Below are 27,562 nucleotides of genomic sequence, written 5' to 3'. Positions count from 1 at the left end.
GCTGAGGGGAGGGAAACACACGCACTTCTGCTGCCATGAAGGTGTGTCCTGTGTCACAAGGTCAAAAGAGAAGTGGACGGTTACTCAGCCGTCTGACTTAAAGAAGCATGTTCAACCCAAATCTCTTTTAAAGCTCACTTTCGACGTTCGTCATTCATTTTTAGGGTCTACTAGAACAGATTTACACGCTTCATGCATACACTGCAAAAATAACCTGCTCTGTTTTTGTTGTTATACATCCACCTATTCCACATACAGCGGTTTAGCCCCACCCATTCATGCTGACGTTTGAGTGAGATGCAATACAGGACAGCCAATCAGCACAAAGCTCATTTACATAGATCAGTCTTAAAGGCACGGTAACATGAACAGCCTGTTTATTTCTAAGGAATAAAGAGAGGTTGGAAAATCGGGTCTGTTTTTTGGTACAGAAAGCCAAACAAACGTCGTAAACGGACCTTAAAGAAACAAGAAAAGCACAAAAAAAAGTAGTTTAATGGGCCTTTTAATCGTTTTCCCATCTTCCACACCAATAACTGTGCTACTGTCTGCAGGAACATCACTCCACATCACTTCTATGTGAACAGGTAGATAAAACTGATGTATCCTGAACAGGCGATCATCTGTAAATGTGTTCTGGGTTGTGATTAGTGCCGCACCGATATCGATACTGGGTATCGGGGCCAATACTGGCACTTAAACGCAGTGATGGGGATTCTGACATATATGACTGATACCACGAAGCAACTTCTGACACGAGCATGTGTGGCAGTAGACCGAACTTCACACCACGTCAGCGGTGTGTGACGACATGCAGCGGTAAAAATGGCAGAATCTGTAACGGCAGCATTTGGTGAGAAAAACATGCTAACGGAGCCGCTTATCTGAACGGCTGAGCTGCTTCTTTCAGTAATCACTCGTCTGCCGCTGTGTGGTCACTTACAGTCTGAGTTGATGTCACTGAGAGAGCCGAAGGAACCGCAGCGCTGGACTCTCGGCATAATGATAGCATTTAGCCTTGATTTAGCCTTTAACATAGCAGCCCGCTAGCCATGCCTGTGTTGCGCCTCCGTCAGTCAGCTGTGTCACTCAGCAGTGGGGTCTCGCGGCCCATCGCTTCAACCAAACCAGAAAAAACACTGAAACTCGCTGATACTGACAGCGTAAACGATGGTGATGTTTACTGAGTTGATGCTCAGAGATGCAGCACGAGTGAACAAGACGCAGGTGAGACAAACGACTCAGGAAATCTGGAGGTGAAATGTCAGTGTCGTCATTTTGATGAAAGCGCTTTCTGCTTCTCTTTTTTTGCAGTTTTTTTGGGTCTTATCGGCCACCGTAGATATCATCATGTTTAAATAAAAAAAAAAATTGTATATCGTCTCAGCCCAGAATTTCCATATTGGTACATGTTACCTTCTGAAAACGTACCCCACTGCTGTAGGTTGTGGATATTGACTGGTTACAGTCCTTCACGGACAGAGGCATATCGCTGCTGTGGGAAGAAGCCTCATATCTCCAAAATGGTAACTTTACAGGAGAAGGAAAAAACAGACTTTACTTTTAATGTAAGTCAATGGAACCAGACTTTTTACCAAGCCATGTTGGGTCATTTCTTTTAGTTCATTCATCATGAAATTTACCTACAATGTAAAGAACAACAGGCATTTTTAAATTACGTCAGAAACTGAAAAACGCCAAAAATGGATATATGAGGTTTCTTCCGACAACAGCGATAAACAACACAACAAAGAAACAAAGGACTGGGACTGGATCGGCTGATGCAGCAGATACTCGACCCACTGAAATCTGCCCAGAGCTCAGACTCCGATCCAATAAACATCAGGTCTAGAGATTTTAAACATGAAGGGCTGAGCTGAAGGAGAAAAGGGGAGAGTGAAGCAGCAGCGCGTCGCCACTTATTCTACGGTCAGAGCTGTTCTGAGTCTCTCTCTCCAGGAATCAGCTTACATTTTTAATGTTCTGTGATTTTACTGAGACTGAGAGCTGAATGCTCTAAGTTTGGAGAAGTTTGGAGTGACTGGAAAACTTTATAAAACTCTCTGTCTCCCTCCCAGAGTGACCACTACAAGGAGAGAGAGGGAGAGAGAGAGAGAGAGAGAGAGAGAGAGAGCACAGAGGCCATCTGAGGTTATCTGTCTCTGTAGCCGACTACAGATGAGACAGAAAGGATGAGCCCTTTAACCAGAGAGGGAGGGAGGGGGAGAGAGAGAGAGAGAGAGAGAGAGAGAGAGAGAGAGAGAGAGAGAGAGAAAGAAAATTAAAGAAAGAAAGAAAGAAAGAGAGCCATTAAGATAAAAAGAGAGACACATTATGAGAAGGAGAGAGAGAAAGAGAGGGAGAAAGAAAGACAGAAAGAAAGGCATTAAGATAAAAAGAGACAGAGAGAGACATTACGAGAAAAAGAGAGAGACATTAGAAGAAAGTAAGACAAAGCGAGAAAGCACAAAAAGGAGAGAGTGAGAGAGATAAAGTGAACAAGAGAGAGGGAGAAAGATGAAAGAAGTGAGCAAGAAAGCAAAAGAAAAATGTAGAGAAAGAGAGAAAAAAAAAGACAGAAAAAGAAGGGGAGAGACAGATGAGAGAAAGGAGAGAGAGAGAGAGAGAGAGAGAAACAGAGGCAGTAACACAGAGAATGCTAAAGAGAGAGAGAGAGAGAAAGAGGTAAGGAGAGAGAGGGAGAGAGAGAGAGAGAGAGAGAGAGAAACAGAGTCCTGATCTGACTGAGAACAGATGATGATTATTTGTTTCTTAAGAGTGAATAAGTGAATAAGTGAATGAGTGAGGGAGAGATTGACTGATTGATTGAGTGAAGGAGAGATTGAGAGAGTGAGTGAACGAGCGAGTGATTAAATGATTAAGTGAGCGATTGAGTGAACAAGTGAGTGAGTGAGTGCGTGAGTGATTGAGTGAGTGAGTGATTGAGTGAGTGAGTGAGTGAGTGAACGAGTGAGTGAGTGAACGAGTGAGTGAGCGTGTGATTGAGTAAGCGAGTGATTGACTGATTGATTGATTGAATGAGTAAAGGGGAGATTGAGTGATTGAGTGAGTGAGTGAGTGAGTGACTGAGTGAGTGAGTGAAGGAGAGATTGAGTGAGTGAGTGAGCGAGTGATTGATTGATCGAGTGATTGATTAATTGAGTGAGTGAGTGAGTGACTGAGTGAGTGAGTGAAGGAGAGATTGAGTGAGTGAGTGAGCGAGTGAGTGGGTGATTGATTGATTGATTAATTGAGTGAGTTAGCAAGTGAGCGAGTGATTGATTGATTGAGTGATTGATTAATTGAGTGAGTGAGTGATCGAGTGAGTGATTGACTGACTGATTGACTGACTGATTAATTGATTGAGTGAGTGAAGGGGAGACTGAGTGATTGATTGAGTGAGTGAGTGACTGAGTGAGTGAGTGAAGGAGAGATTGAGTGAGTGAGCGATTGATTGACTGAGTGAGTGAGCGAGTGAGTGAGTGAGTGAGTGATCAAGTGAGTGAGCGATTGATTGATTGATTGATTGATTGATTGATTGAGTGAGTGAGTGAGTGAGCGAGTGATTGATTGATCGAGTGATTGATTAATTGAGTGAGTGAGTGATCGAGTGAGTGATTGAGTGAGTGATTGACTGATTGATTAATTGATTGAGTGAGTGAAGGAGAGATTGAGTGAGTGAGTGAGTGAGTGAGTGAAGGAGAGATTGAGTGAGTGAGTGAGTGAGTGAAGGAGAGATTGAGTGAGTGAGTGAGCGATTGAGTGAGCGAGTGAGTGAGCGAGCGAGCAGTTTCAGGTTTATCTGGGTTTCTGCTACACGTGTTCAGTTCAGCGTCCAGTTTCAACCCAACTATCTGTCCGGCTCCAAGTAGAGCAAAGGCCCCCGACTCACTGACCTCAAAGAACAGGAGTCTGAGGAAACAAACAATCGACTACATTCTGGCTTTTTCCACGTCGTGACGCAGAGGAAGCCGATGTCCAGTCCAAACACACCAGAGACACTTTACACTGCTCACTAATTATAGGTTCATTATTTCAACATGAAACCCTGGGTGTCTCTGATACTGAGCTGAGATTATTGACTCTGAAAGGCATTAAGCTATAAAGGGGCATTTCAGCCTAAAACTAGAGTTTAATGTTATTTGTTGTGTTATGCAGTATTCTGTAGGGGACCATCACCTCCCCCAGACACAATGCATAACTTTACATTGTTTATGTTTTAGTTTATGAATGTTCTTTCACTACAACACCCAGCATGCATTACACAAATAACACCACACTACCAATCGGAATCCCTGTGGTGTCATGACTGCTAGCTTAACCACTGATCTGTAGTGGGTACAGTCCATACGGACCAGCCAGCAAAAATATATAAATAAATAATTCAAAAAACTCAGTTGTGTTGTTTTTTAAATTGTTCCTCCCATATTAATCATCAGAGGGAGGTTTTCCTAGCATGTTTACAACTGAGGTAGCTTTGCTTACATTTGAATTTTGGTCAGAGCCCCATTAAAATGAGCTATTTTTAATTTAAGCACGTAAGGCCGTCAAAGGTGCTCAGACTAATCACACACTCCACTGCCCTACAGGCAAAGATAGAAAGCTAACAATATGACTTTTTATTCACTTAAATTTGCTTTATGCTTGGGATAAGTGAGTATTTTGAAATTTTAGATTTTTTATGAAATTCTACACAAAAAAAAAGTAAATGATTTTTGATAGCCGAGTTAGCTTCTTTCTCAGGTTGTATAATTTCATATACTCCACCAGAGGGCAGTGCAGAGTCTGCATTTTGGACTTGCTTTACACAGCGAAGCTTTCAAGTAACTAGTTGCCTGCAACATCATCCTTTACAACCGCCTCAAACCATTTTCTCTTTTATTTTGTTGTCCACTCATATGTTGAAATCAGCGTACGTCCTTTGAAGTGGTCACGTGAACGCCCTATTGGTGTTCTGATTTCTCAAAGTTGAGACGCTTGCAACTCTTGTGGCTCAATTTCAATTGAGTTGCAAGACGCTTTGCATTATACGACATAAATGCAACTTAGTTTCATGTAGGTTTTAAGCAACTACAGTTGCATGTAAAGTTTCACAGTGCAAAGGCAGCTTTAGTGTTTCAGAAAAGGTTCAGATACACTTCAAATTCAAGGTTATTTTGTTTTTAATCTACTTGTACAGATTAAATGGATTATACTTTCAACATCATTTAGTGAATTTATTTGTATATGTGTCTGATATCAGCTAAACAAATCTGCACGCACTCATAATCGGATTTCTGCAGTTATCTGTTCATGTAAACATCATACTCTGATCTAGAAATCTGATTAAGAAATCCGATAGAGAGATCTGGATTTTAGCTCAGTAATCAGATTTCTCAGTCTGCACAGGCGCGAAAACTGACCGCGGTACTGGAAATAATCGGCATGAAGTTTGAGTTCTACGGTACGTTTGCGTCACGTCTTCTTCCGTGAGTTTATTTGCTGGTTGCAAAGCAGAAATCCGATTACTGTCTGACTCATGTAGATCCAGAGTTTCCCCATCATCTGATTACCCAAGTGCATGTAAACGTGTTGATCAGATTACTGACAAAATCTGATTTTTCTGCAGTTATCGGCTCATTAAGTGCATGTAAACACACTCACTGTTTCTGAGCTAAAATTGATGAGATAAAACAGACTATAATGTTACTTGGCTGGTCATAAGAGGCAAAAGACAATGAGCAGTCTGGAGTTTTCTATGACAGGACATAAAGAAGGTCCAAAGCAAAACATTTCAAAGGAAAAATGAACTGTTTTTTCCAAAACGTGCCACATTTAAGCCTTACGATGTAATAAGGGTCATTCAGAGCGGCTTGATGAGAATCTGACACTCTTCAAATGATGTCTCAAATTCTAATACCACATTTGACTGAAATGTCCATCCCTACTTACGCCCTATGCTCTATATCACACTATAAGCAAGTCTGTGGTATTTCAGGGAAGGAATCCGACTGTTCTCGTTTTTATTTTTGATTAGTTTATTTTAGTGGCAATACATAAGAAAACTATGGGAGCTTCAGTACTGCCTCCTAAATGTGACTGAAGGCTTTGTATCTTTAACCTACAGACACAGACAGAAGGTGAGGGGGAAGAGCGTCAGTCTGAGGAGAACAATAGCTGGCATTAGCCTGGCTGAGCAGACGCTGACACACACCTCAGAGTGTCTGGCAGAGCCAGTCTGAGGGCACTCAGCCTCAGACACAATCACATGGGCTGGAACCTTTCTCAGATCACCTTTTACCCTTCCAGCGCCGTTCTACAACATAGTGTGTGAGAGTGAACGTCAGTGTGTGTGCACGTGTGTGTGTGTGTGTGTGTGTGTGTGTGTGTGTGTGTGTGTATATATATATACACTCCTGATTAAAAAATTGCAAGAATTTTCACTTTGCACTATTGGATCTTAAGAGGGTTCTAAGTAGAGCTTCACAATGCTAAAAGAAGAAATAGGAGCAAGAGACAAAAGATTTTGAGCAGCCAATTTATAAAAAACAACAAGTTAACTGAAATAGGCTGTTCATCAGCTGATCAAAAGTTTAAGACCACGGCCTTTAAAAGCCAAAATCTGCGCAAAATTTGAATTCCAATTCATTTTTTGTCAAGAATTCATACTGGCAAGACTTCCTAATGGCAAAAGCAAAAAAGCTCACTGACTTTGAACGTGGTAGGATTGTTGAGCTGCATAAGCAAGGCCTCTCACAACGTGCCATCGCTGCTGAGGTTGGACGCAGTAAGACAGTCATTTTGCATTTTTTAAAAGATCCTGAGGCTTATGGAACAAAAAAGTCAAGTGGCAGACCCAAAAACATTTCACCGGCACCGAGCCGCAGGATCCGATTGGCTGTTCGTCAAGACACGGGCCGATCCTCAACCCAAATTAAGGCCATTACTGGTGCTGACTGCAGCTCAATAACCATCAGTAGGCATCTGCGAGGGAAGGGCTTCAGAAACAAAAAACGTCTTCAAAGGCCACGTCTCCTTCAACGCCACAAAATTGCCCGTTTGGACTTGGCAAAGGAGCACCAAACATGGGACACTGAAAGGTGGAAGAAAGTTTTATTCTCTGATGAGAAAAAAGCCTCCTGGAAACACTTGCATCAAGCATGCCTAAACGATTGTTTGAAGTGATCAACCACAATGGTGGACCAACTCACTACTGAGTCCTTTTTTTGACATTTCAATTTTTGTTTTTTGGGGGGTTTTCAGGTTTTTTTGAGACATGGCCTTAAACTTTTGATCAGCTGATGAACAGCCTGTTTCAGTTAACTTGTTGTTTTTAATAAATTGGCTGCTCAAAATCTTTTGTCTCTTGCTCCTATTTCTTCTTTTAGCATTGTGAAGCTCTACTTAGAACCTTCTTGAGATCCAATAATAGTGCAAAGTGAAAATTCTTGCAATTTTTTAACTGGTCTTAAGATTTTGATCAGGAGTGTGTATATATATATATATATATATATATATATACACACAGTTACACACATACATATATATACATACATATACACACACACACACACACACACACGCGTGTACATTTCATGATGAACGGACCAAAAGAAACGGCCCAAAATGACTTAGAATGACGTCTAGTTCCATTGATTTACACTAAAAGTAAAGTACGTTTTCTATGTAGATCTATATATCTAAATATAAATGAATAAATAAATATACATATACATACACACACTTTATCTATATTTATCTAAATGTATTTAAATCTAAACTTTAATTTAAAAGAATATATGTGTATATATACTTTTTTCCTCCTTCACACACAGGGCTGACCAATATAATAATGACAATATATATCATTATCGTGATAAATTAGGTCACAATGCAATACAACATGCTTTTCTGAACATATTGTGGATGTGGTCAGTACCTGTAGAGCACTGACCGACTGCATACTTCATTATAGAGAGAGCAAAATTCAGCAAACTGCATATGCTGTTGATCTGAACATCTCTGTTTTTCTTTCCTCCAGTACGATAAATCCAGCAAATAATCAGCAACTGTGTATTAAATGTGCAGAAGTGTGTTTTCTGTAGAGGATGTGTTCATTTATTTTCATTTAAAAAAGAAAAACAACCAAACTTGGAATGACCACAAACTTGTCCATATGAATGTACACTGTATTATTGTATATAGGTACTTATGGGTATACTTATAGTGCTATAGCTTTTTTAAATCCCAGTTTTTCAGCGCACTCAAACAATTCCCAGGGTTATGTGTCGTTCCACCTGGGGGCGCTGTGTGTACCACAGTAGAGCTTCTCATTCACTCATTTTCACTAACCCCAGCACATTTACGAAAGACACAACAAACCTGTGATGCTGATGCACTTCTATTTGTCCATGAAGAACTTCTGAACTGAAGGAAAGTATCAGAGCCTACAGTACATCAGTGCTCGTCCACACATCTGTATGATCTCACACAACATCAGTTCATGACCACAAACTAACACTAGATGTCAGTATTGGACTGCAAACGGCCTAAATGTTATTCTAGCTCTGGCCACCAGATGGCACCCTCTGCTTACTGCGCCAACACACAGCACAACAACAACAAAGATACTAATGAACACAGGGAAGATGCAGCTTCATAAACTACCTGTGGTCTGCCTGGCTGACCCTGAATACACCTAATCCCTTCACACAGCAGGTGCTGCTTTACTGCTTCACCACACTGAACCAAACAATTAACAAAGACGTGGAACAAGAAAAGCCCATAGAAACCAAATCCTCACGGAAACGCCCCTTTAAATACCACACAGGAACGAGGCCTTGCAGTCCAAGGGGTTCAACTCTAACAGTGAAAATACAGTGAGGGAGGCACGGAGACACGTGAGGAGTGTTTAGTTAGTGGTGCAGAAATTTTAAGCAGTGAATGAATGATGGTTTTTTCCAAAGTGACTGTTTGGATCGTTTGGGATGATCTACAAAAATGTGCTTTGTGTCGGCTTCAAAGTACTGTTAATTTAATCCAACAAGCTAATGAACATTTTGAAAATATACAAATAAAACATAAAATAAAAATATAAACTCCACCCTGTATTAATCATGTTCTGTTGAACTTCAAAGCGAAAATAAGTGAACAAATTCTCTACAGGGAACACCCTTCTGCACAATTTACATTTATTTACTTATATATAAATACACTATATAATACACACACACACACACACACACACACACACCCATATGCACGCATACATACACATACATCGCTGTTGTCGCATCTCCATTGTTGTCTTTTTTTTATTTTTTTTACAAAATTTTAAAATACCTGTTGTTCTTTACATTGTGTGTAAATTTCATGGAGAACAGACCAAAAGAAACGGCCCAAAATGACAGAAAAAAGTCTGGTTCCATTGACTTGCATTAAAAGTAAAGTAGGTTTTTCTTTTTCCTGCAAAGTTACCGTTGTGGAGAAACGAGGTTTATATGTATAATGATAACTTTACAGGAGAAGGAAAAAACCTACTTTAGGTTTTCTTCCAACAGCAGCAACGCACACCCATACACATGCATGCATATATGTATGTATGTATATATATGAATTGAATGATGAATGATGAATTACAATGTGTTCTCTATACAGTATGTGTGTCAGGCTCCAATCCTTGCAGGCCAAAACACTGCAGACTTCAGGACACTGCCTCATTAACCACACCTGATTCAGCTCATCAGCTAATTAGCAAGGCCTGAACTGAATTCAGAGCGTCAGATGAATATTAACACTAATCCCTGCTGCACTTTGGCCTGAAAGGTCACCAGTTTGAGACGCCTGCTGTAAAAACCATGTGCTAATTTATTTTCACCTAGAAAATCAACACAACAAGTCATTTGACCAGCGGACCCTCAAACTGCATATATCTGTAGGTCTATATTACACTTGAAATACTCTCTTTAATTTTATTATCATTATTATTATTATTATTTTCCTAACTGAAAGCAGGTGCTGCCAGCATCCCTGCTTCCCCCATCCCTGAAAAAGTGCTTTGATAAAATGATGAAAAGAGAAACTCACCGGCAGGCCGGGCAGGAACTTCTCCATGTCGTTGAGGTCAATGCCGTCATCATCAAACTTGCCCTTCATCATCCTGGAGGAGAAGGGAAGGAACAAAACTGATCAACATGACTGATCACATCTCAGACTGAACAGACTGAAAGTTTCTGTCACTGAGTTTCATCTTAGTTCATCTAAGAGAGTCAGATAATAAAGTAGGCAGTCAAACTGTTTATTTACTTTACTGTTCTTTTTAGTAAACAATTAGATTTTTCTTAATGCTTACTATCTAAATTGGCTCTGTCACTTAATTTTAATGTCTTTTTGTTAGATATTTTAAGCCTGGTTTCTATTTGAGCTGTTATTTTTTTTTTATTTTATATATGTATGTATATATATGTGTGTATATATATATATATACACATACACACACACACACACACAATTAATCATCATCAAACTTGCCCTTCATCATCCTTATTGTCTTGATTTTCATTTGTTTTAGTTGGTAAATTTCAATTCCTTGTAATCTGCTTGGCTACATTGTAAACGAAGGTCACCCTCAATGTACTTCTGAGTCAAAATAAACGCTGATTAATTGATTGATTGAGCGATTGATTCCAATTCTTTAGGAAATTATTCAATTCAGAAAGAAGTCACCCATTATGAAATAGACAATGTGAACAATATACAAAGCTAATTTATTTTTTTTAGATTTTTACCTTTGAAAATAGTCAATGGTTTTTATTTAGAGCACAAACAGTCACATGCAGAGTTTTTGACATAATTCTAAGAGAAAATTAAAATGTAAAACACATTTGCACAATTACTGTTTATCTGCTGAATTTAACACAGAAAAAAAAAAACTTCTGGCACCTTCTACTTTTCATGTTTTAATAAACAATAAGCTACATCCAGCAAATAAATAGAATCTGTGTACTGAAATGTGTGTGTGCTCTCTGTAGAGTATATATGAACTTATTTCATCAAATACAGAATATATCAAAACGGAACACATAATTTAATCAGGAGAACCCAAACTTTTGCATATGACTGTACTCTGCACTGTAACGGCCTCCACACACAATAAAAGGAGAAAATAAAAGCTGAAAATGTGGAAATTGGACTCAAATCACCAACATTATTTCACTCCGGCCACTAGAGGGCAGGACAGATCAGAGAGTGACCCCAACAGACCCCACCCTGTCCTTGACTGAGGGCACTCCAGAAGCTCAGGAGCTGGTTTTCAGGTGTAGTTTTGAAGATAACAGTTCAAATGCGCTGTTGTAAACGCGCCGACATCGACTGTGGATCTGTAAAGATCCGTAAATGTAAAAATTCAGTTCATTCAATCAAGTAAAAGGTCAAAGACTGTTTCATGGTTAAAGCAGTGGTTCTCATCTGACCAGCCCTGCACACTTTAGTGCTTTGGCTGCTTAGAGCTGGACATCACTAACATATTCTGCTCTGATTTAATTCTGAACTCCTGACTGATACTTTGTTAAATACCTTCTTTGGTGACACTTTATTTTGAGATGAAACACAGACATCCGAAACTCAACAGACTCTCAGTAACACAAACACATATGAGGGTTAGGATCAGGGCCAGGGTTAAGATTAGATTTTGGGTTGAGGTTAGGATTAGGATTAGGGCCAGGGTGAGGGTAAAGGTGAGGGTTAGGATTAGGTTTTGGGTTGAGGAAAGGTGAGGGTTAGGATCAGGGCCAAGGTGAGGATTAGGTTTTGAGTTGAGGTTAAGGTTAGGGTTAGGATTAGGGCCAGGGTGAGGATTAGGTTTTGAGTTGAGGTTAAGGTTAGGGTTAGGATTAGGGCCAGGGTGAGGATTAGCTTTTGGGTTGAGGTAAAGGTGAGGGTTAGGATTAGGGCCAGGGTTAGGATTAGGTTTTGGGTTGAGGTAAAGGTGAGGGTTAGGATTAGGGCCAGGGTTAGGATTAGGCTTTGGGTTGAGGTAAAGGTGAGGGTTAGGATCAGGGCCAGGGTTATGATTAGGTATTGGTTTGAGGTTAAGGTGAGGGTTAGGATTAGGGCCAGGGTGAGGATTAGGTTTTGGGTTGAGGTAAAGGTGAGGGTTAGGATTAGGGCCAGGGTTAGGATTAGGTATTGGTTTGAGGTTAAGGTGAGGGTTAGGATTAGGGCCAGGGTGAGGATTAGGGCCAGGGTTAGGATTAGGTATTGGTTTGAGGTTAAGGTGAGGGTTAGGATTAGGGCCAGGGTGAGGATTAGGTTTTGGGTTGAGGTAAAGGTGAGGGTTAGGATTAGGGCCAGGGTTATGATTAGGTATTGGTTTGAGGTTAAGGTTAGGATTAGGGCCAGGGTGAGGATTAGGTGTTGTGTAAGGTTGGTAAGGTTAGTGATGCTCAATGGAAATAACATATTAACAACACATCTACTTAATGTCAGTAATTTATCAACAGAACATCTACAGAATATTTACTTCAGTGTATTCAGATGCTTCACTACAGCTATTTCACTGATATGTTGTTGATGTGTTACTGATAGTCTGTTAAGAGTTTATTAATCATCTACAAAGGACCACCCCAAATAAAGTGTTACCCCTTCTTTTGAATTACAAACCGATAGTGGGTGTGGCCTAAACCAAAAATGAGTCTGAGATGTTGGTCAAGAAGTTCTGACGTTAATCAAATACAGAGAGAATGTAGTTTAGACAGACAATCAGCAGTGCAGCTTTAGGCACACGCTTGCTGACTATGTACTGAAACTCGACACAGAATGACTATTTTTGATGCTCGGTAGTATTAAAGTAATTTGTTTGGTACCATAAAAGTATTGAAATTAAGGTATAAGGTGATCAGTATCATCGTTACAGATTATATTTAGTTTAAATAAATATCAGTATCAGCAAATAATTGCTTTCTAAAAACATACTGACATCAAAACAATGCTTAGATCAGAAACCTATATTTGATGATGTATTTATTGTACTCCAGAAGAGCAAAACTTTTAGGTGATGCTGGGTTACAACATTAAAACATCAACATCCAAATAATTTCACTGCATTTGCAACCTTATACAAATAAGTGTTATATTGTCCATAATGTTAACTGGGCTGGATCTAATCCTATTTTCTACACTTACTAAATATGTGTCTGATGATAATAATTAAAACAATTAATTTTATTTATAGAATTATAATAATTTATTTTGTATATTTCATACACGCAGCAGCTCAAAGTGCTTTAGAAAGAAACAGAAACTGTAATAGGTTTACAACTCTAATAGCTAAATTACAATAGTATCAACAGATCTGTACATAAAAATATCAGATATCTGCACCAGATTCCCTGTATTGGTGCACCTCTTATTATCAATATGCAAACAAGCGTATCGAGTTTAACCGATTGATCGTGACAGCCCTAGCTGGATCAGGCGTGTTAGAGCATGGATGGGTACCACACGACACAGTCTTCTGTGTGTATATATGAACGAGTTTATACTCACCCCTCTCGGTCGATGTGCGGGAGGTGCTTTGGTGTTCCTCTGAACTGCTTCCTGTGGAACTGGGAGAAATCCAGTTTCTCTGGCTGCAGATCCCACGTAGCGCCCCTATAAACACAGCCATGAGAAAACAGTCACACTCGAGTAAAATTAAACAAACCTTTATGGAAAATGATAGTACAACCTACAGTAAGAACATTGTACATTAACATATTTTATATATATATATATATATATATACACACACACACACACACACACACATACATACATACATACACACACACACTCACTGTTGTTGAAACAAAACCTTGTTCCATCTCCATTTTTGGCATTTTTCAGTTTTTTACAATTTGAAAATGCCTGTTTTTCTTTGCATTGTGTGTAAATTTCATGATGAATGGACCAAAAGAAACGACCCAAAATGACTTGTCTACTTACATTGACTTACATTAAAAGTCAAGTCTGTTTTTTCCTTCTCCTGTAGAGTTTTGTTCAGACAGCAGCTATATACATACATATACTTACATACACATATATAAACACACACAGAGAGAGAGAGAGAGAGAGAGAGAGAGAGAGAGAGAGAGAGAGAGAGAGAGAGAGAGAGAGACACAGAGAGAGAGAGGGAGAAAGCCTAATAAAATGTGTTACTATGGTAATACAAAGCTGGAGCTGGTCATAACCATGGTAACCTAGCTGGTTCTAGTTGCCTGTTAAAATGATCTGGAATCAAGTGCACTTGCTTTATATGCTATTACATAATTGGCAAGTGTCGTGTAAATAATAAACACAAACAAAAAAACTGAGAGGATCAGAGTACAGAGCAAATGCAGCTCACTCCCAAAACCATCTGACGTCCTTCAAACTGATTCAACAATACAGTGAAACGAAACCTGGATTTCTGGATTTTCGGTTGTTAACTGCAGTTCCCATCCAGTCCCTCGTTTATCTAATCAATCCCTCGTTAAATCAAACCAGGTGCTGCTGATAGAAAGGACTGCAGTGAGAAGTCAGGAACCAAACCTGTGCTCTTCTAACTGTGTTCTTCTAAACATGTTCATAACTCTTAAAAATAAAGAAGAGAAAAATTAACATAAAACGTAACATAAAATGTGGATTGTGCAAATGTTTTGGCACACTTTATATTTTATGTTTTATTTTTTCCAATATGTTAAACAAATAAACAAAAAATTATGCACTAAAATTTGCACCAAAATGCCGTATTGTGCTCTCTGTAGAGGATGTATTGACTTATTCTCACTTAAAAAAATCAACAAAACATGTTATTTGACCAGGGGTGTTCAAACTATGCATGCAACTGTATATTCAATACATAAACGTACAGATATTTTCTGCATTCATTTTGTTCTTTGAGCCGTTGGGAGACAAAAAGGTACCTAAACACCAAAAAACACAAACTGAACTCCCACCAGGCTGAAGCTGCAGGCATGTGTGCACCTCCTTTAACCTCTTACAGTACGACCAAAACAAACAGACCCCCTACTCCACCAGTAAGGAGCCCACCCACCAGGTCCTTAAGCTTTATTAATCCCTTCCTCTCTCAGACAGGCCAATATGTCCACACAAACCCTAATTCACACAATACCAAGAAGGATTTATCTGTAATTCTTCTTCTTAATCAGATAACGGATCCGAACTCCAGCAGTTAAAGGCCTGTAAGGTCAGTCCAGAGCTGTACATTTACCGTTTTAACATCATGCGAAGACAAAAATCTGTCATTGGTCAGTTTGCATTCGTTAAATGGCCCCTTCTTGTTAAAGCAGGTGGTTCTTGGCTATTTTCAGGGACAAAACCTGCCAGCCTTCCATTCTATAATCAGAATTCTGGCTAGTGAGACTGGATTTCAGTGTATTTTAAAGCAAAGGCCATTACACACCAAAAGGCACATGATTTTTTTTTTTAAAACTCTTTCGTGTTGTTCCTTCTCGTAGAGTGGGCAAACAGTGTCACTGGACAGGCTCCTTACCATTTTGGAAAAGCGAAAGGAGAACAGAGTTTCCGCCGCCTCGTTCGGTGGTCAAACTTTGAGCGTTTACGCTCAGATATCTGTCGCTCAGTCTGAGCTGATTTTGGAGACGCAGCTCTACATGTAGCAGAACAGAAGACAAACAAATTCAGCATTGCCAAAAAGTCCAGCTGCTGGAACATAATTCCAGCTATGCCAATTCCAGAGACAATCGTGATTGGTCAGTGATCATGTCACCTGCGAAAATGACCAAAAATCAGAGAAAATGGGGCTTTTTTACCTTTAGAAAAATTGCATTTGGGATATTTGGGATATTTGAGATATTATGAGATGTAACAATCCATCAATCTGTATCAATATATCAACCAAATACCAAACGATCCGGTGTCAACAATGAGTTCATATACATGCACTCAATAATCCGATCACAATAGATTTCTGCAGTTATCCAATTATTCAAATGGTCATGTAAACGCCATACTCCGATCTAGAAATCCGATTAAGAAATCCGATAAAGAGAGCTGGATTTTAGCTCAGTAATCAGATTTCGCAGCGCACATAAACTCGTACTTCGATTTCTATCGGATTTCTCAGTCTGCACGAGATCAGACGGTGGATGTTGTGAGACGCAGCAAAACACTGTTGGAGCGGCGCTGAAACCAAACACAAAATGAAGGATTTGAATGTTCTTCATCTTCTAGATGATGTATGTTCATAGTTTCAGGTAAAGTGGTGCGATGTTGAAAAAAAAGCTGTGGTATGAAGTTCGAGTTTTACGTCATGTTTACGTTACGTCTTCATCTGTGAGTTTACTGGCTGGTTGCAAAGTAGAAATCCAATTATTGTCTGACTCATATAGACCCGAAGTGTCCCCATTATCTGATTACTCAAATGCATGTAAATGTGTTGATCGGATTACTGACAAAATCTGATTTTCTGCAGTTATCAGATTATTGAGTGCATGTAAACGCACTCAATGTGACGCATAAACGACATGTAATCCACATGGTTCCTCTGTGTATGTTCCTGACCTGTAGGTGGCAGCATTTCACACCACGTGTGACTCAGTGTAAGTGGTATTCCAGAATCACACTGCGACACTAGTTTCATGAGTTGCTGTTTCACATAATACAAACATCCGTACTGTCCGTTTATTACTTACATTAACTTACTGGAGATGACAGAGATCAACAATAAAAACCTGACCTTGATTTTTTTCACCTTCTCAGAATTAAAACTGCATTTGTTGATTTGTTTATTTTCTTAGCTGGTATATTATAACATAAAAAACACATTTCTTTACTGTATTTCTTTACTTTTTAAAAAAGGTTCTATATAGAACCAAAAAGGGTTCTTCTATTATTACTGTATCAATAGAAGAATGCTTTTCGGTGCTGTATAGAACCCTTTTCAAAAAGGTTCTATATAGAACCATATAAAACACTCTCTCCATCAATCTGTATAACCATTTCACTATGCAAAGAACCCTTTAATCATGCAAAGGGTTTGTGGCGTGAGCCTGTCCACCGGCGGCCGCCAGAGCTGGCAGGAAGGCGGGGCCCGAGCTCCGAGCGAGGACGAAGCCCGAAGAGGACGGTGGGGAGAGGAACACCACAAGTGAGGGGGGCACGGCCTTCCTGTCGGCTCTGGCGGCCGCCACCGGGGCCCGGTGAACGGGCGCACGCCACAGGGTTCTCTGAGTGTTCATGGTTTTATATAGAACCATTGTCTTTACTAAAGAACCCCTGAAGAACCATCTTTTAAGAGTGTGGTTTTGAACGTTATTACTGCAAACTTGTGCACTCACTGGGTCCTGTTGAGGTTTATGGCTGTTTCTTCTCTAAATGACAAACACTAAAGTAGCGTGCTGCTGAGGAACTCCACACTGCTGGAATTCAGTCATACATGCCTTTGGAAAACCATAAGGTATTAAATGTTCATAATTTTACAGCTTTTAATACTAAATGTTATTTAGCAAAGTGTTCAAAATAAAACTGTCCTCTTGTTCTCCCAGTTTTCTTTCCTAACATGATTTACCTCCTTTGAAGGATTTTCATCATCATGTTTAATGAAAAGCATAAATAAATTGGTGATTTATGTATAGAAGAACACTGGGCCTCATTCACCAATATCTTCCTACGTTTGTCTTAAATGTGTTCTTGAGAAACGTTCTAAGAAAAACTCTACATCAGATTCATGACGTGTTCCTGAACCGCAGAACTGTTCTCACCTTTGTGCTCTGGAGTGTGTAGATTCTGTTCTTACCCAAGAACAGGCCTGGGTATCATTTGAAAATGTTTGATACCGACACCGACACAATACTTTCAATTCGATACCGATACCAAAATGATACCTTTTTTGATACCTTTTTTTTAATAGTGACAAAAAGTACAAAAAATGAATAATTATTATTATTTTTCTTTTTTGGGGGCAGTCGTGGGCTGGAGGTTAGGAAACTAGCCCTGTGGCTGGAAGGCCGGTTTGATCCTCTGAGCTGACAGTACGTGACTGCGGTGCCCTTGAGCAAGGCACCTAACCCCCAACTGCTCCCCAGGCGCCATGGATAGGGCTGCCCACCACTCCGGGCAAGTGTGCTCACTGCCCCCTAGTGTGTGTATGTGGTGTTTCACTGCACGGATGGGTTAAATGTGGAGGTGAAATTTCCCCGTTGTGGGACTAATAAAGGTAACTTCACTCAACTCAAGTCAACTCAACCCAACAGGGTTCATTTATGAAACCTACGAAACATTAATTATATCGAAGTTACAGGTTTGTTCATACGGCGGCTGAACTGTGGCCAGCTAGCTAATAAGTGCTAGTTTTATGCTAACATCTGCTGAAATCTAACTGGCTTTCAACGCTGACCAACGGCATAGTATCGAGCGTGAAGCGAGAAAGGTGCACCGTAAACTGTTAACTTCCTTCATGATATTTTATCACTGGAAACACTGGTGTCTGTGTGTGGTTGTAATATATTTAGCCCAGATTCTTGGACCTCCGGCGGCGACGCAGTGCTGTTCTACATGCAGTTGAAAATTCTGCAGTTTTCTTGACGGAGACTAATTCCATGGGTAAACAAATGTTTCATCAGATCTGACGTTTTACCCGTTTTGGAAGCCACTATCTTAAGGCACTTGTTGCACCTGGAACTGCTCTGTTACTTTTTCGAAGCAGAGCCAGACTTTCGACCTCCTCTACATATTTAGCCGGCTGTGTGCTTGCTGTGTTTCTGAGAGCCAGTCGCTTTTTTTTTTTGCATTAGTAGATTTTAAACTAGAGCTGCCATCAGTGTTTTACCCAATGTGGGAAAGTCAATGTACACCACCGTTAGCTTGGCACTAACTTAACACTGCATATCCAATAGAATGCTAGCAGAAATTAGCCTTACTGCACTGTAGTGTAGTGTTACAGAGTGAAGGGTTCTAGCGCCTGACGTTAGAACCAGTGAGGGAACAAATTACAATGACAGCACTCTACTATCTCACCTCTCCCTCTCCAGGCCTTCACTCCACAGTGACGTCACGCTCAGTGTGATGTCAGAGGGGGTTCAGGGGAGGGGCTCATGGGTACTTGGTTTGCTGTGATGCAGTGTAATATTTAAAGTGAGAGTGCTGGGTAAGAAAAGCACAATATACCAGTAATTCTAGGCTGGACAGCCTGTTTGGAGCATCTGAATATTCAGGACTAAAACCCCGAAGATGCAGCCCAAACAGCACCAGCGCTGAGAAATACAATACGAGAAATCTCAGGGTGGAAATAAACTCTGTGTTTGTCTTTACTTTACGCTCTCAAAGCTGGGACTGATTTCTTTGGCACTGACAGTATAACATATTATTAACACTACTTATAATGCATTATATTAACAATTCATAACGTATAATAAACATGGCTATAAAGTGTAACTCCATGCAATTCATTTTCATAAATATTTATAACCTCGTTTATAATGCCTTATGAAAGCTATGTTATAAATGTGTTTATAGATGCTTATAAACATGACATTCATAGAAAGTGTTACCGAAATATCTTCTTAAGAAGAGTTGATAAATGAGGCCCACTGCTGTTTTTGGTTTTTGGCTGAGTGTGACCCGAATTTCAGTTTTGGTCATGAATTTTCATCTGGGTGCATCAGTACTGCGTCACGCTAAAATCAGACACCGTCCTGGAGCAGCCGACAGCTGCCACCAGCACTAACGAATACGTTAGGTGACTAGTTTATGCAACCCCTACTGCTGTGCACGACAGACAAAGAGCTGATGAAACCTTATTTAATCTGAGGAGGAGAAGGAGAGAGAGGAAGGTACGGGAACAGAGAGAGCGAGCGAGAGAGGCGTGTGTGGCTGAGTGTGAAAGGCAGACTGCTGTGAAGGTGGGACAGAAAAGCTCATTAATTAAATTTAGCCCATGGCTTAAATGACTCCAAATTAGCGCTCACTGCACACAGAGACAGTATCAACACAGCACAGCTGACAGGGCGACGAAATAAGATGCTTCAGAATCTGCTGCCTAGAGAAGATACATAAGACCAAATGTATGTTCTCATAATCTTAAAGACATTTTGAGCTAAAGTCTTACACTTAAGAGGGGAATTCTACTGATTTTTTAAAATTCCTGCATAATCCAATATGTAAGATTGAGTGTGAAATGCTCGGTTCTAGAGAAACTGGTGATAAGAACCTCTAAAAAGGTGACCGGCCTCTAAAAAGCTACCTCAGAGAGAGTTATTAGACAAAATAACTTATAAACAGACTTCCTGAGACACTGTTTTAACATATTTTTAAAATTCATTCCTGATGAAAAGGTACATGGCAGTCGTGGGCTGGAGGTTAGCGAACTAACCCCCAACTGCTTCCCGGGTGCTATGGATAGGGCTGCCCACCGCTCCGGGCAAGTATGCTCACTGCCCCTTAGTGTGTGTGTTCACTAGTGTGCATGTATGTGGGTGTTTCACTGCATGGATGGGTTAAATGCGGAGGTCTAATTCCTCCGTGTGCAAACACATTTGGCTAATGGTTCTGAATTCAATTCATGGTGGGCATTATAAGGCAAAATAATCTTTTTTTTTTTTTTACCATAATTGTACAATTATATATAAAAACCTACGTAGGCTCACTGGTGGTTTTGGATAGTAAATAAAATGGCTACATTTAAGTTGAAGATAATGTGACTCTTGGTTCCCATCAACACTCCTGTCAGTAAGGTTCACTACATGCTCAGAAATAAAGGTCCTAACTGTCACTGAGGCAGTTCCCCTCTTGTCACTGGGGTGGTTCCCTCAAGGGTCCATCTCCGTACCTTTAGTCAGGGAACATAACTGAACCATAATCCACTGAAATGATATGTTCTAAGCTGTACTGACTCCACACACCCCGTCTCGTCTCCAGGCTTTTATTTTACTGTTCTGTTTTAAAACATTCGGTTATGAAAAGGTACAAATACAAACTTTTCACCTGGAAAAACTTATTTAAGGTTCACAATCAGACCTTGAAACCACTGTTGTACCTTTGAGGGAACATTAACATTGTTTGTACCTTGATGAATGAAAAACGTACCTGAACAGAACCTTTATTTCTAATTTATTTCTAATTACTGTTTACATGTCATGTCACTGAACCCCTTACATGGCCAGTGCCCAGCGGTGGACCTAAAGTTTTAACACACACTTCTATAACCTAAGAAAAGCTCAACCAGTTTGCACTGAAGTTAGTGAATAATAAACCTTAGTATGTAAAAAATTCTTACAAAACAGGTGCAAATGCCCTTAAAACACTTCACATTTGTTTATAAGATTAATATAAATAGTGAAATTAATGTCTATGTATGAATTTGTTACTGTTTAAATTAGTTTTTCTTTTTCCCTTTTTAAATTCCTTTTGATGTTTAAAGCATTAAAAATATGAAAATCCCTTCTATAAGTTGCTGGGTCTGTATTTTAGACTGCCCAATGTAGCAATAATGATGGTCCAAATACATTATATGCCCAAATTTTTGTCCAAAAGCTGCTCCTCCAGCATTTCCTCTTAAAAGGGAGTTTGTCCCTCTTTGCTGCAGTAACAGCCTCAACTCTTCTGGAAAGGCTTTACACTAGATGTTGAAACACTGCTGTGAGGATCTGGATGAACATTAGCGAGGTCAGGTACTGATGTTGGATGGTCAGTTCTGGATCACTCCAGGTCATCCAAAAGGTACTGGATGGAGCCAGAGGGGGCAGCTCCACTGCTCCCCAGCCCAATGCTTGGCATTTGGCGTGGTAAACTCAGGTTCTCGTGCAGCTTCTCCAGAACATCTTCTATTAGTCAGTGCTTATCTATGGTGATTATAGCTGGGTGTGTGTGCGCAACGGAACATCTGTGTCAGCAATGGATGCACCTTAAAGTGCATGAACTCACTAATTAGAAAGTGTGTCTGGACAATTTTGGACATACCGTGAATAAAAGCTCAGTATTTTCACAAACATAATTTTACTGAAATTTAAGTAATTAAAGTAAAACTTTCATGAAACATGCGGAGTGTAGAGCTGTCATTACAGAGAGGGACAGAAGAGTGAGTGATGCTCTTACCCGTGGGAGTCCATTGTGTTGGCAGCCCATATGTCAGTACCCAGAATGTCAAAAGAGCCATCCCTGTTTCCATTCTAAGGTTAAGAGGAGAAGAAAATGAATGAATTTCACTGGACAGTCAGACTTACAATTAGGCAAAAATCTAATTTCCCCCCACACTCCAAATATAATAAATGAGTTGAAATTACATAATAACTTGACATGGTTTAAGGCAAGTATGCAGTGATTTAGGCCTGCAGTTAGCACTTTGCTAACTGGTGGGACACATGCTTCCATTACTGGTTAGCTACATTAGCCTCATAGCTTCAGTGTAAAACTAAAGAAGCAAACTTCAGACACCAAACATGTCTAAACTACAACTGGGGTGCGATTTTTCACCAAACTGGGTTTTTCACCTTAACTTAAACTTAGCAATTCAGCTGCGTTCCAAAGCCGAGGCTGCAGCTGAGGCAGGCATAGTAGACACAGAAGGCTGTTCCAAAGTGAAGGACCCCTTATATACAGCCTAGAAATGCAGCCTATGTTCTGAGTGATTTCGAGCAACTGATGTATCCTCAGTTACCCACTGTCCTCTGCTCACGAACAACGCGAAGGAAAAAACACAGCAGAAAATGGATTCGTTGGAGTTTGTTTTAAAATGGATTTGTTTACAATATTGACAAGGGATGCAATTAAATCAGCTCTTAAGGATTTAGCACTAGCCCATTAGATAAAGGCCCACAAAACTCACCCTGTATTATTTTTCTATCAGGTGTGACAGTGTTTTTATTTGTACTTGTACAGACTGATTTTTACTGTACCTATTCATGTCTGTTTACACTGAACAGGACTGTAAGCTCCATTTCTGTTGAAAGCTACTAAAAAAAGCACAAAAAATAAAATGGAAGTTGTTCACGTCCTTGAATTCGTCTTCATTACCTTATAATGTGTAAAATGATTTAAGCATTCGTCCATGTATCGTATTTTAATCTGAAGTATTTGTATATATATCGCTGTTGTTGGAAGAAAACCTCTCCCAAAATCTCCAAAATGGTAAATTTACAGGAGAAGGAAAAAACCCACCCTACTTTTAGTGTAAGTCAATGGAACCAGACATCTTTCCAAGTCATTTTGGGCCGTTTCTTTTGGTCCACTCTTAATGAAATTCACACACAATATAAAGGGCAACAGGCATTTTCAAATAATGTCAAAAACTGAAAAAACGACAAAAACGGAGATACAAGGTTTTCTTCCGACAGTAGCGATGCATAGTTTATCATACTACATAGGCTTCTTGCCGTATTAAGTTACCATAGCAACAAATACAATGCAAATACAGGCTCCATTTTCTCTCACCAGTTCCCTCACAAGTTTTACGACGCAATTTCAGGAGGCGGGACCTTTCTGGCGACGTCACCACACAGCCTCGTTAGGACTGCTCTATTTGTCTGACCAATAGGCTAAAAAAGGGGGAGTCTTCATCGGACAGTCCTGCCGAGGACCCGCCCTCCCTCGGCTGCAGCCCAGGCTTCGGAACGCAGCTTGTGTGTTTGTTCTTGACTGTTTTCGTACCTTGGAAGGTGCACAAAATTGGTTGTTTCGGCCTCGGCTGCCCGATCTAGAACCGGATCCAGGTCGAGAACCCGAACTTGGTCTGGAACCCGTACTGCCATTGCTGCTGTGTTCCCACTCATCCTACACAGAGTGAGTTTGAGAGAGTCAGAGAGAGAGAGAGAGAGAGCTTTTAAGATACACACGTTAAGTCTCACAACTGACGTGACTAAAAACCACTTATTTTGCAAAGTCCATTTAACTGTCATGCAAAATGACCATTCACAGACCAATGTGTCTGACGTACGGGCGGATCACCGACAAAACTAGTGATGCGCCGATATGGGATTTATCATTTATCATTAAAAACGTCTTGTTTTTCACAAAAAAAAACAAATATTGAATAAAACCAGCACACCAGTCACCAACACTGAGGACTGCTGGGTGTATTTAACAGTCCAATGACGTTACAGAAGGTGGATCTTTCAGCCTTCAAGCTCAGTAAAGAACAGCTCCCAATTCCACAACATGTTCCTAGGACCCCCGGCTGGCTGCATCAACACACACACACACACACACACACACACACACACACACACTCCCTTATGATTCTCGACAGTCACAGAAGTAACATCTACAGGTCTTACCTGAGGAGACCACCATACACAACGAAACACGTCCATACATACAGAAAAATCTGGACACAATGCTGTCCACTCTGTATTCTGCTGCATAGAAAGACTCGCGAGTTTTAAACAGTTAGAGAACCAGACTGATCGAGAGAGAAACAGTCAGAGTCCGATCAGAGTCTGAGTGAACTAACCAGGAAATTTCCTATGACTCGGGTCAAAGTACAACCAGACGTTTATCTGTGCCGCGTGTCTTACTGTACACTAGGTAGACCACCTCTGTCGAGTCCAAGACTAAGCAGCTGAGGTCTAGTCAAGACCGTGACCCAAAAAAACATTATTAATTTAATAAATGACACAAACAAAGTAAACCAAGTAAACAAAGTCACTCAGAGTGAATTTCTCACTGCAGAGAAACTTACTGACTCAGATGTCTTTACAGTGGTGGTGATAGGAACCAGGGGTCACAATGACTACAACACAAAAACAGCCATTCTATTTTCTATCCAAAACCACCAGTGAAGCTACACAACGTTTTTAAATTAAATGTTAGATAGTAAAATAGTGATGTATCTGAAAAAATATGTTTTCTTTGGACACTATTTTGCCTCACAAACCCCCAGCATGCACCTCTCCACCACTAATGTATTTAAAAATACATTTAGACCGAAACTTCCTCAAAACCATGACAAAACAATGTCTCAGACATCAGGCAGTGTATTCACAACCACTTCATGTAATAACTGAAACCCAATCCCATTCCTTATTTTTATCCCTACCGCTTGTTTTCGAGTGGTTGAAATCCTCCCTCTGAAATGGGACCCTCAAATAAAAACAGCATTACTTCATTAACAGCTACTAGTGCTGCTCTGTAGGCGACCCTGCCAGTCTGCAGTGACAGCAGAGGAGGGTAAAGTTCAGCTCCTCACTGCTGGGCTTTAGTTACATTTAGGGCATCATATGCCTTCAAAGAGGGGGGCAATTATTTATTATCACCCACCACTAATTCTTCAGTGATATGAAGCTGAAGTCGGCTATTCGCCAGCTTCTTGTTCGAATTTTCCCGTTTCACCTGACATGAACATGCAAAACAGAGGCGTAAGGGCTAAGTTATAGGGGCGAGGGGTGAAATGGGATCGGGCCTTTCTGTGAGGGAGCTTGTACTGAAACTCTTCAGACGTCTGGTTCCTATCACCACCACTGTGAACAATTCTGGCTCGGTTTTTCTAGAACGGAGCACTTCAGACCGAGCCACTCTGAATGACTCTGGAGTTTGTCAGAAATTGACAAAATGATGACAAACATTTTTATTCTAAAAAAAGAAAACAAAATCAAGTTCACACTGTCTTCTCCGATTTAAACACAGATGTGACCATTTTCTGACCCAACTGGATAAAACAAAAACAAACAGACAGAATGATCTGGTTCTGAGCGTGAGAGAAGAAAAACACAAATAAATATCATTTTTAATGGTAGCTGGTTTTGATCAAGACTAAATTTGGTGAGACCGATGACTGAGACCAAGACAAGCTTGAATACAGGAACTACAGCACTAGTGCACTCCAGACACCAGTCCAGTTCACTAGGCCTGGCCTACGCTATGCAACTTTTTGCACGATTTTAAGGCCGATCTGCCCCTTGCGACAAATTTTCACAATCTGAAGTGATTCTCCAGGTCGGGAGCTCGATTAGAAGCGAATGACGATGCTGATGATCTGTTACTGTGAGAGGAGAAGTGAGTGAATCTTTAGCCCTCCGATCGAACTCTGAGGCGATCAGAGACCCTCCAATATTATCAACCATGTTTGATATTTACAACCCAAAGCGTTCACGAGTCCTGTGGTGTGAGAAGGTCAGAGATTTACTCAACGAGTGGTTCAAACAGCAGCCAATCAGAGAGCTAGAAGAGCGGAGAAACAGGCGAAGAGATGCCTGCCTGAACAGCAGAGAGTGGAGACGGAGGAGCTGAGTGTAAAACAGGCAGATTAGAGCCGATATCATGTTTATAATGTTGATCCAGACGTCAAAACACTGTCTTTACTGTTTCAGCTCAGCTGCCAGTTTATAGTGAAATATTTGTCCAGCTCACAGTGTGAAATCAGCCTTTCTCACCACAGATTAATCCCCAGTTTGAGCTTTCACTGCGCATAAAAGCACAAACAGGTCCAGTACATTTAGCTTTATTGTGTCATCAGGGGCCGCATTACAGAAACGTCCGATCTTTTTGTCTTAAGATCTGACAGGTCAATATAAGATTTTTCCCAAATTAGTATTACAGAAGCAAATCTTATCTTGACAGCATGAAACTCTGACAACATTATTACCTTAAAGTTTATTGCGCTTTAGCTTTATTTGACCTTTTTAAATCAGTTACTGTAACTAACATTAGCTGTCTGACGAACTAACTTGATTACTTTGATTATGTGTTTACGTTTCAGCTGTGTACGTATGGTCGGTTGCTAGGCAACAGACACGACAGTTGGTTGTCGACTTCTATCAATTAAGCTTCTTAACTTGAGATAAGATGCTGGGGCCGCATTACAGAAACTTCCTATCTTTTTGTCTTAAGATCTGACAGGTCGAGATACGATTTTTCACAAATTCGTATTACAGAAGCAAATCTGATCTTAATTTAGGAATCTTATCTTACAGCATCTTTTCTTATCTCAAGTTAGGAAATCTTAACTTCCTCGATCAAAGTCGACAATCAACTGTCGTGTCTGTTACCTAGCAACTGACCATACGAGCACAGCTGAAACGTAAACACGTGATCGGGTTAGTTAGTCAGACAGCTAACGTTAGGTACTGTTACTGATGTAAAGAAGGTCAAATAAAACTAAAGCGCGATGAACTGAAAGTTAATATTATTGTGTCAGAGCTTCCTGCTGTTAATCAGAGCGCCGCCGTTTTCGGTTTCAGTCTCCATTTCCCAAACGCTTTAGCCGAGCGTGCTAACGTTACTCCTCCTAATAAACAGACACACGTTCAGCTCTGTCTCCTCATTATTCACCACCATCACTGAAATATTTTATCTGACGAGTTTTTATCATACATTAACAAACAAAGGTAATAAGAGGGACGGTGGAGATCGAGTCTGCAGCGTCTGGGCTTTTAAAACGCTGTTAGAAAAAAACCCTCACGAGTCAAAGCACCGTTTTCAGTGTAGATAAATGTAGCGTCATTATGCTGATGTCAGTTATAGTGAACTGTGCTGCCTCTCACTGCATAAAACAATAGAAACAGGCAGTTAAACAGAAGTTAAGACACTGTTGGGGTTTATCTTAAAGTTAGGACGAAATTGAGGAGATTTAGTCTAGTTAGGATGTCTGTGT

At 40.3% G+C, this 27,562-nt stretch overlaps 1 protein-coding gene across 3 annotated transcripts in view; it reads right to left on the bottom strand.

Moving 5' to 3' along the window:
* The window catches only part of ctif (CBP80/20-dependent translation initiation factor), a 197,290-nt gene that overhangs the window by 113,800 nt on the left and 55,928 nt on the right, over window positions 1-27,562 (bottom strand). For 2 of the 3 annotated variants that reach the window (XM_036587477.1, XM_036587478.1), the window contains exons 4-7: window positions 23,623-23,745; window positions 22,072-22,145; window positions 13,525-13,629; window positions 10,066-10,138 (exon numbers count right to left, since the gene is read on the bottom strand). In XM_036587477.1, the coding sequence (XP_036443370.1) occupies window positions 10,066-10,138; window positions 13,525-13,629; window positions 22,072-22,145; window positions 23,623-23,745 (375 nt within the window). Of the gene's footprint in view, window positions 1-10,065; window positions 10,139-13,524; window positions 13,630-22,071; window positions 22,146-23,622; window positions 23,746-24,248; window positions 24,412-27,562 lie in introns of those variants that run through there. The other variant, XM_036587479.1, reaches the window with a different exon arrangement.

The sequence above is a fragment of the Colossoma macropomum genome, unplaced genomic scaffold (genome assembly GCF_904425465.1).
Source record: "Colossoma macropomum unplaced genomic scaffold, Colossoma_macropomum, whole genome shotgun sequence".
Taxonomy (NCBI): domain Eukaryota; kingdom Metazoa; phylum Chordata; class Actinopteri; order Characiformes; family Serrasalmidae; genus Colossoma; species Colossoma macropomum.
The sequence above is the reverse complement of the archived record's forward strand: the minus strand, read 5'-3'. Positions and strand labels throughout refer to the sequence as shown.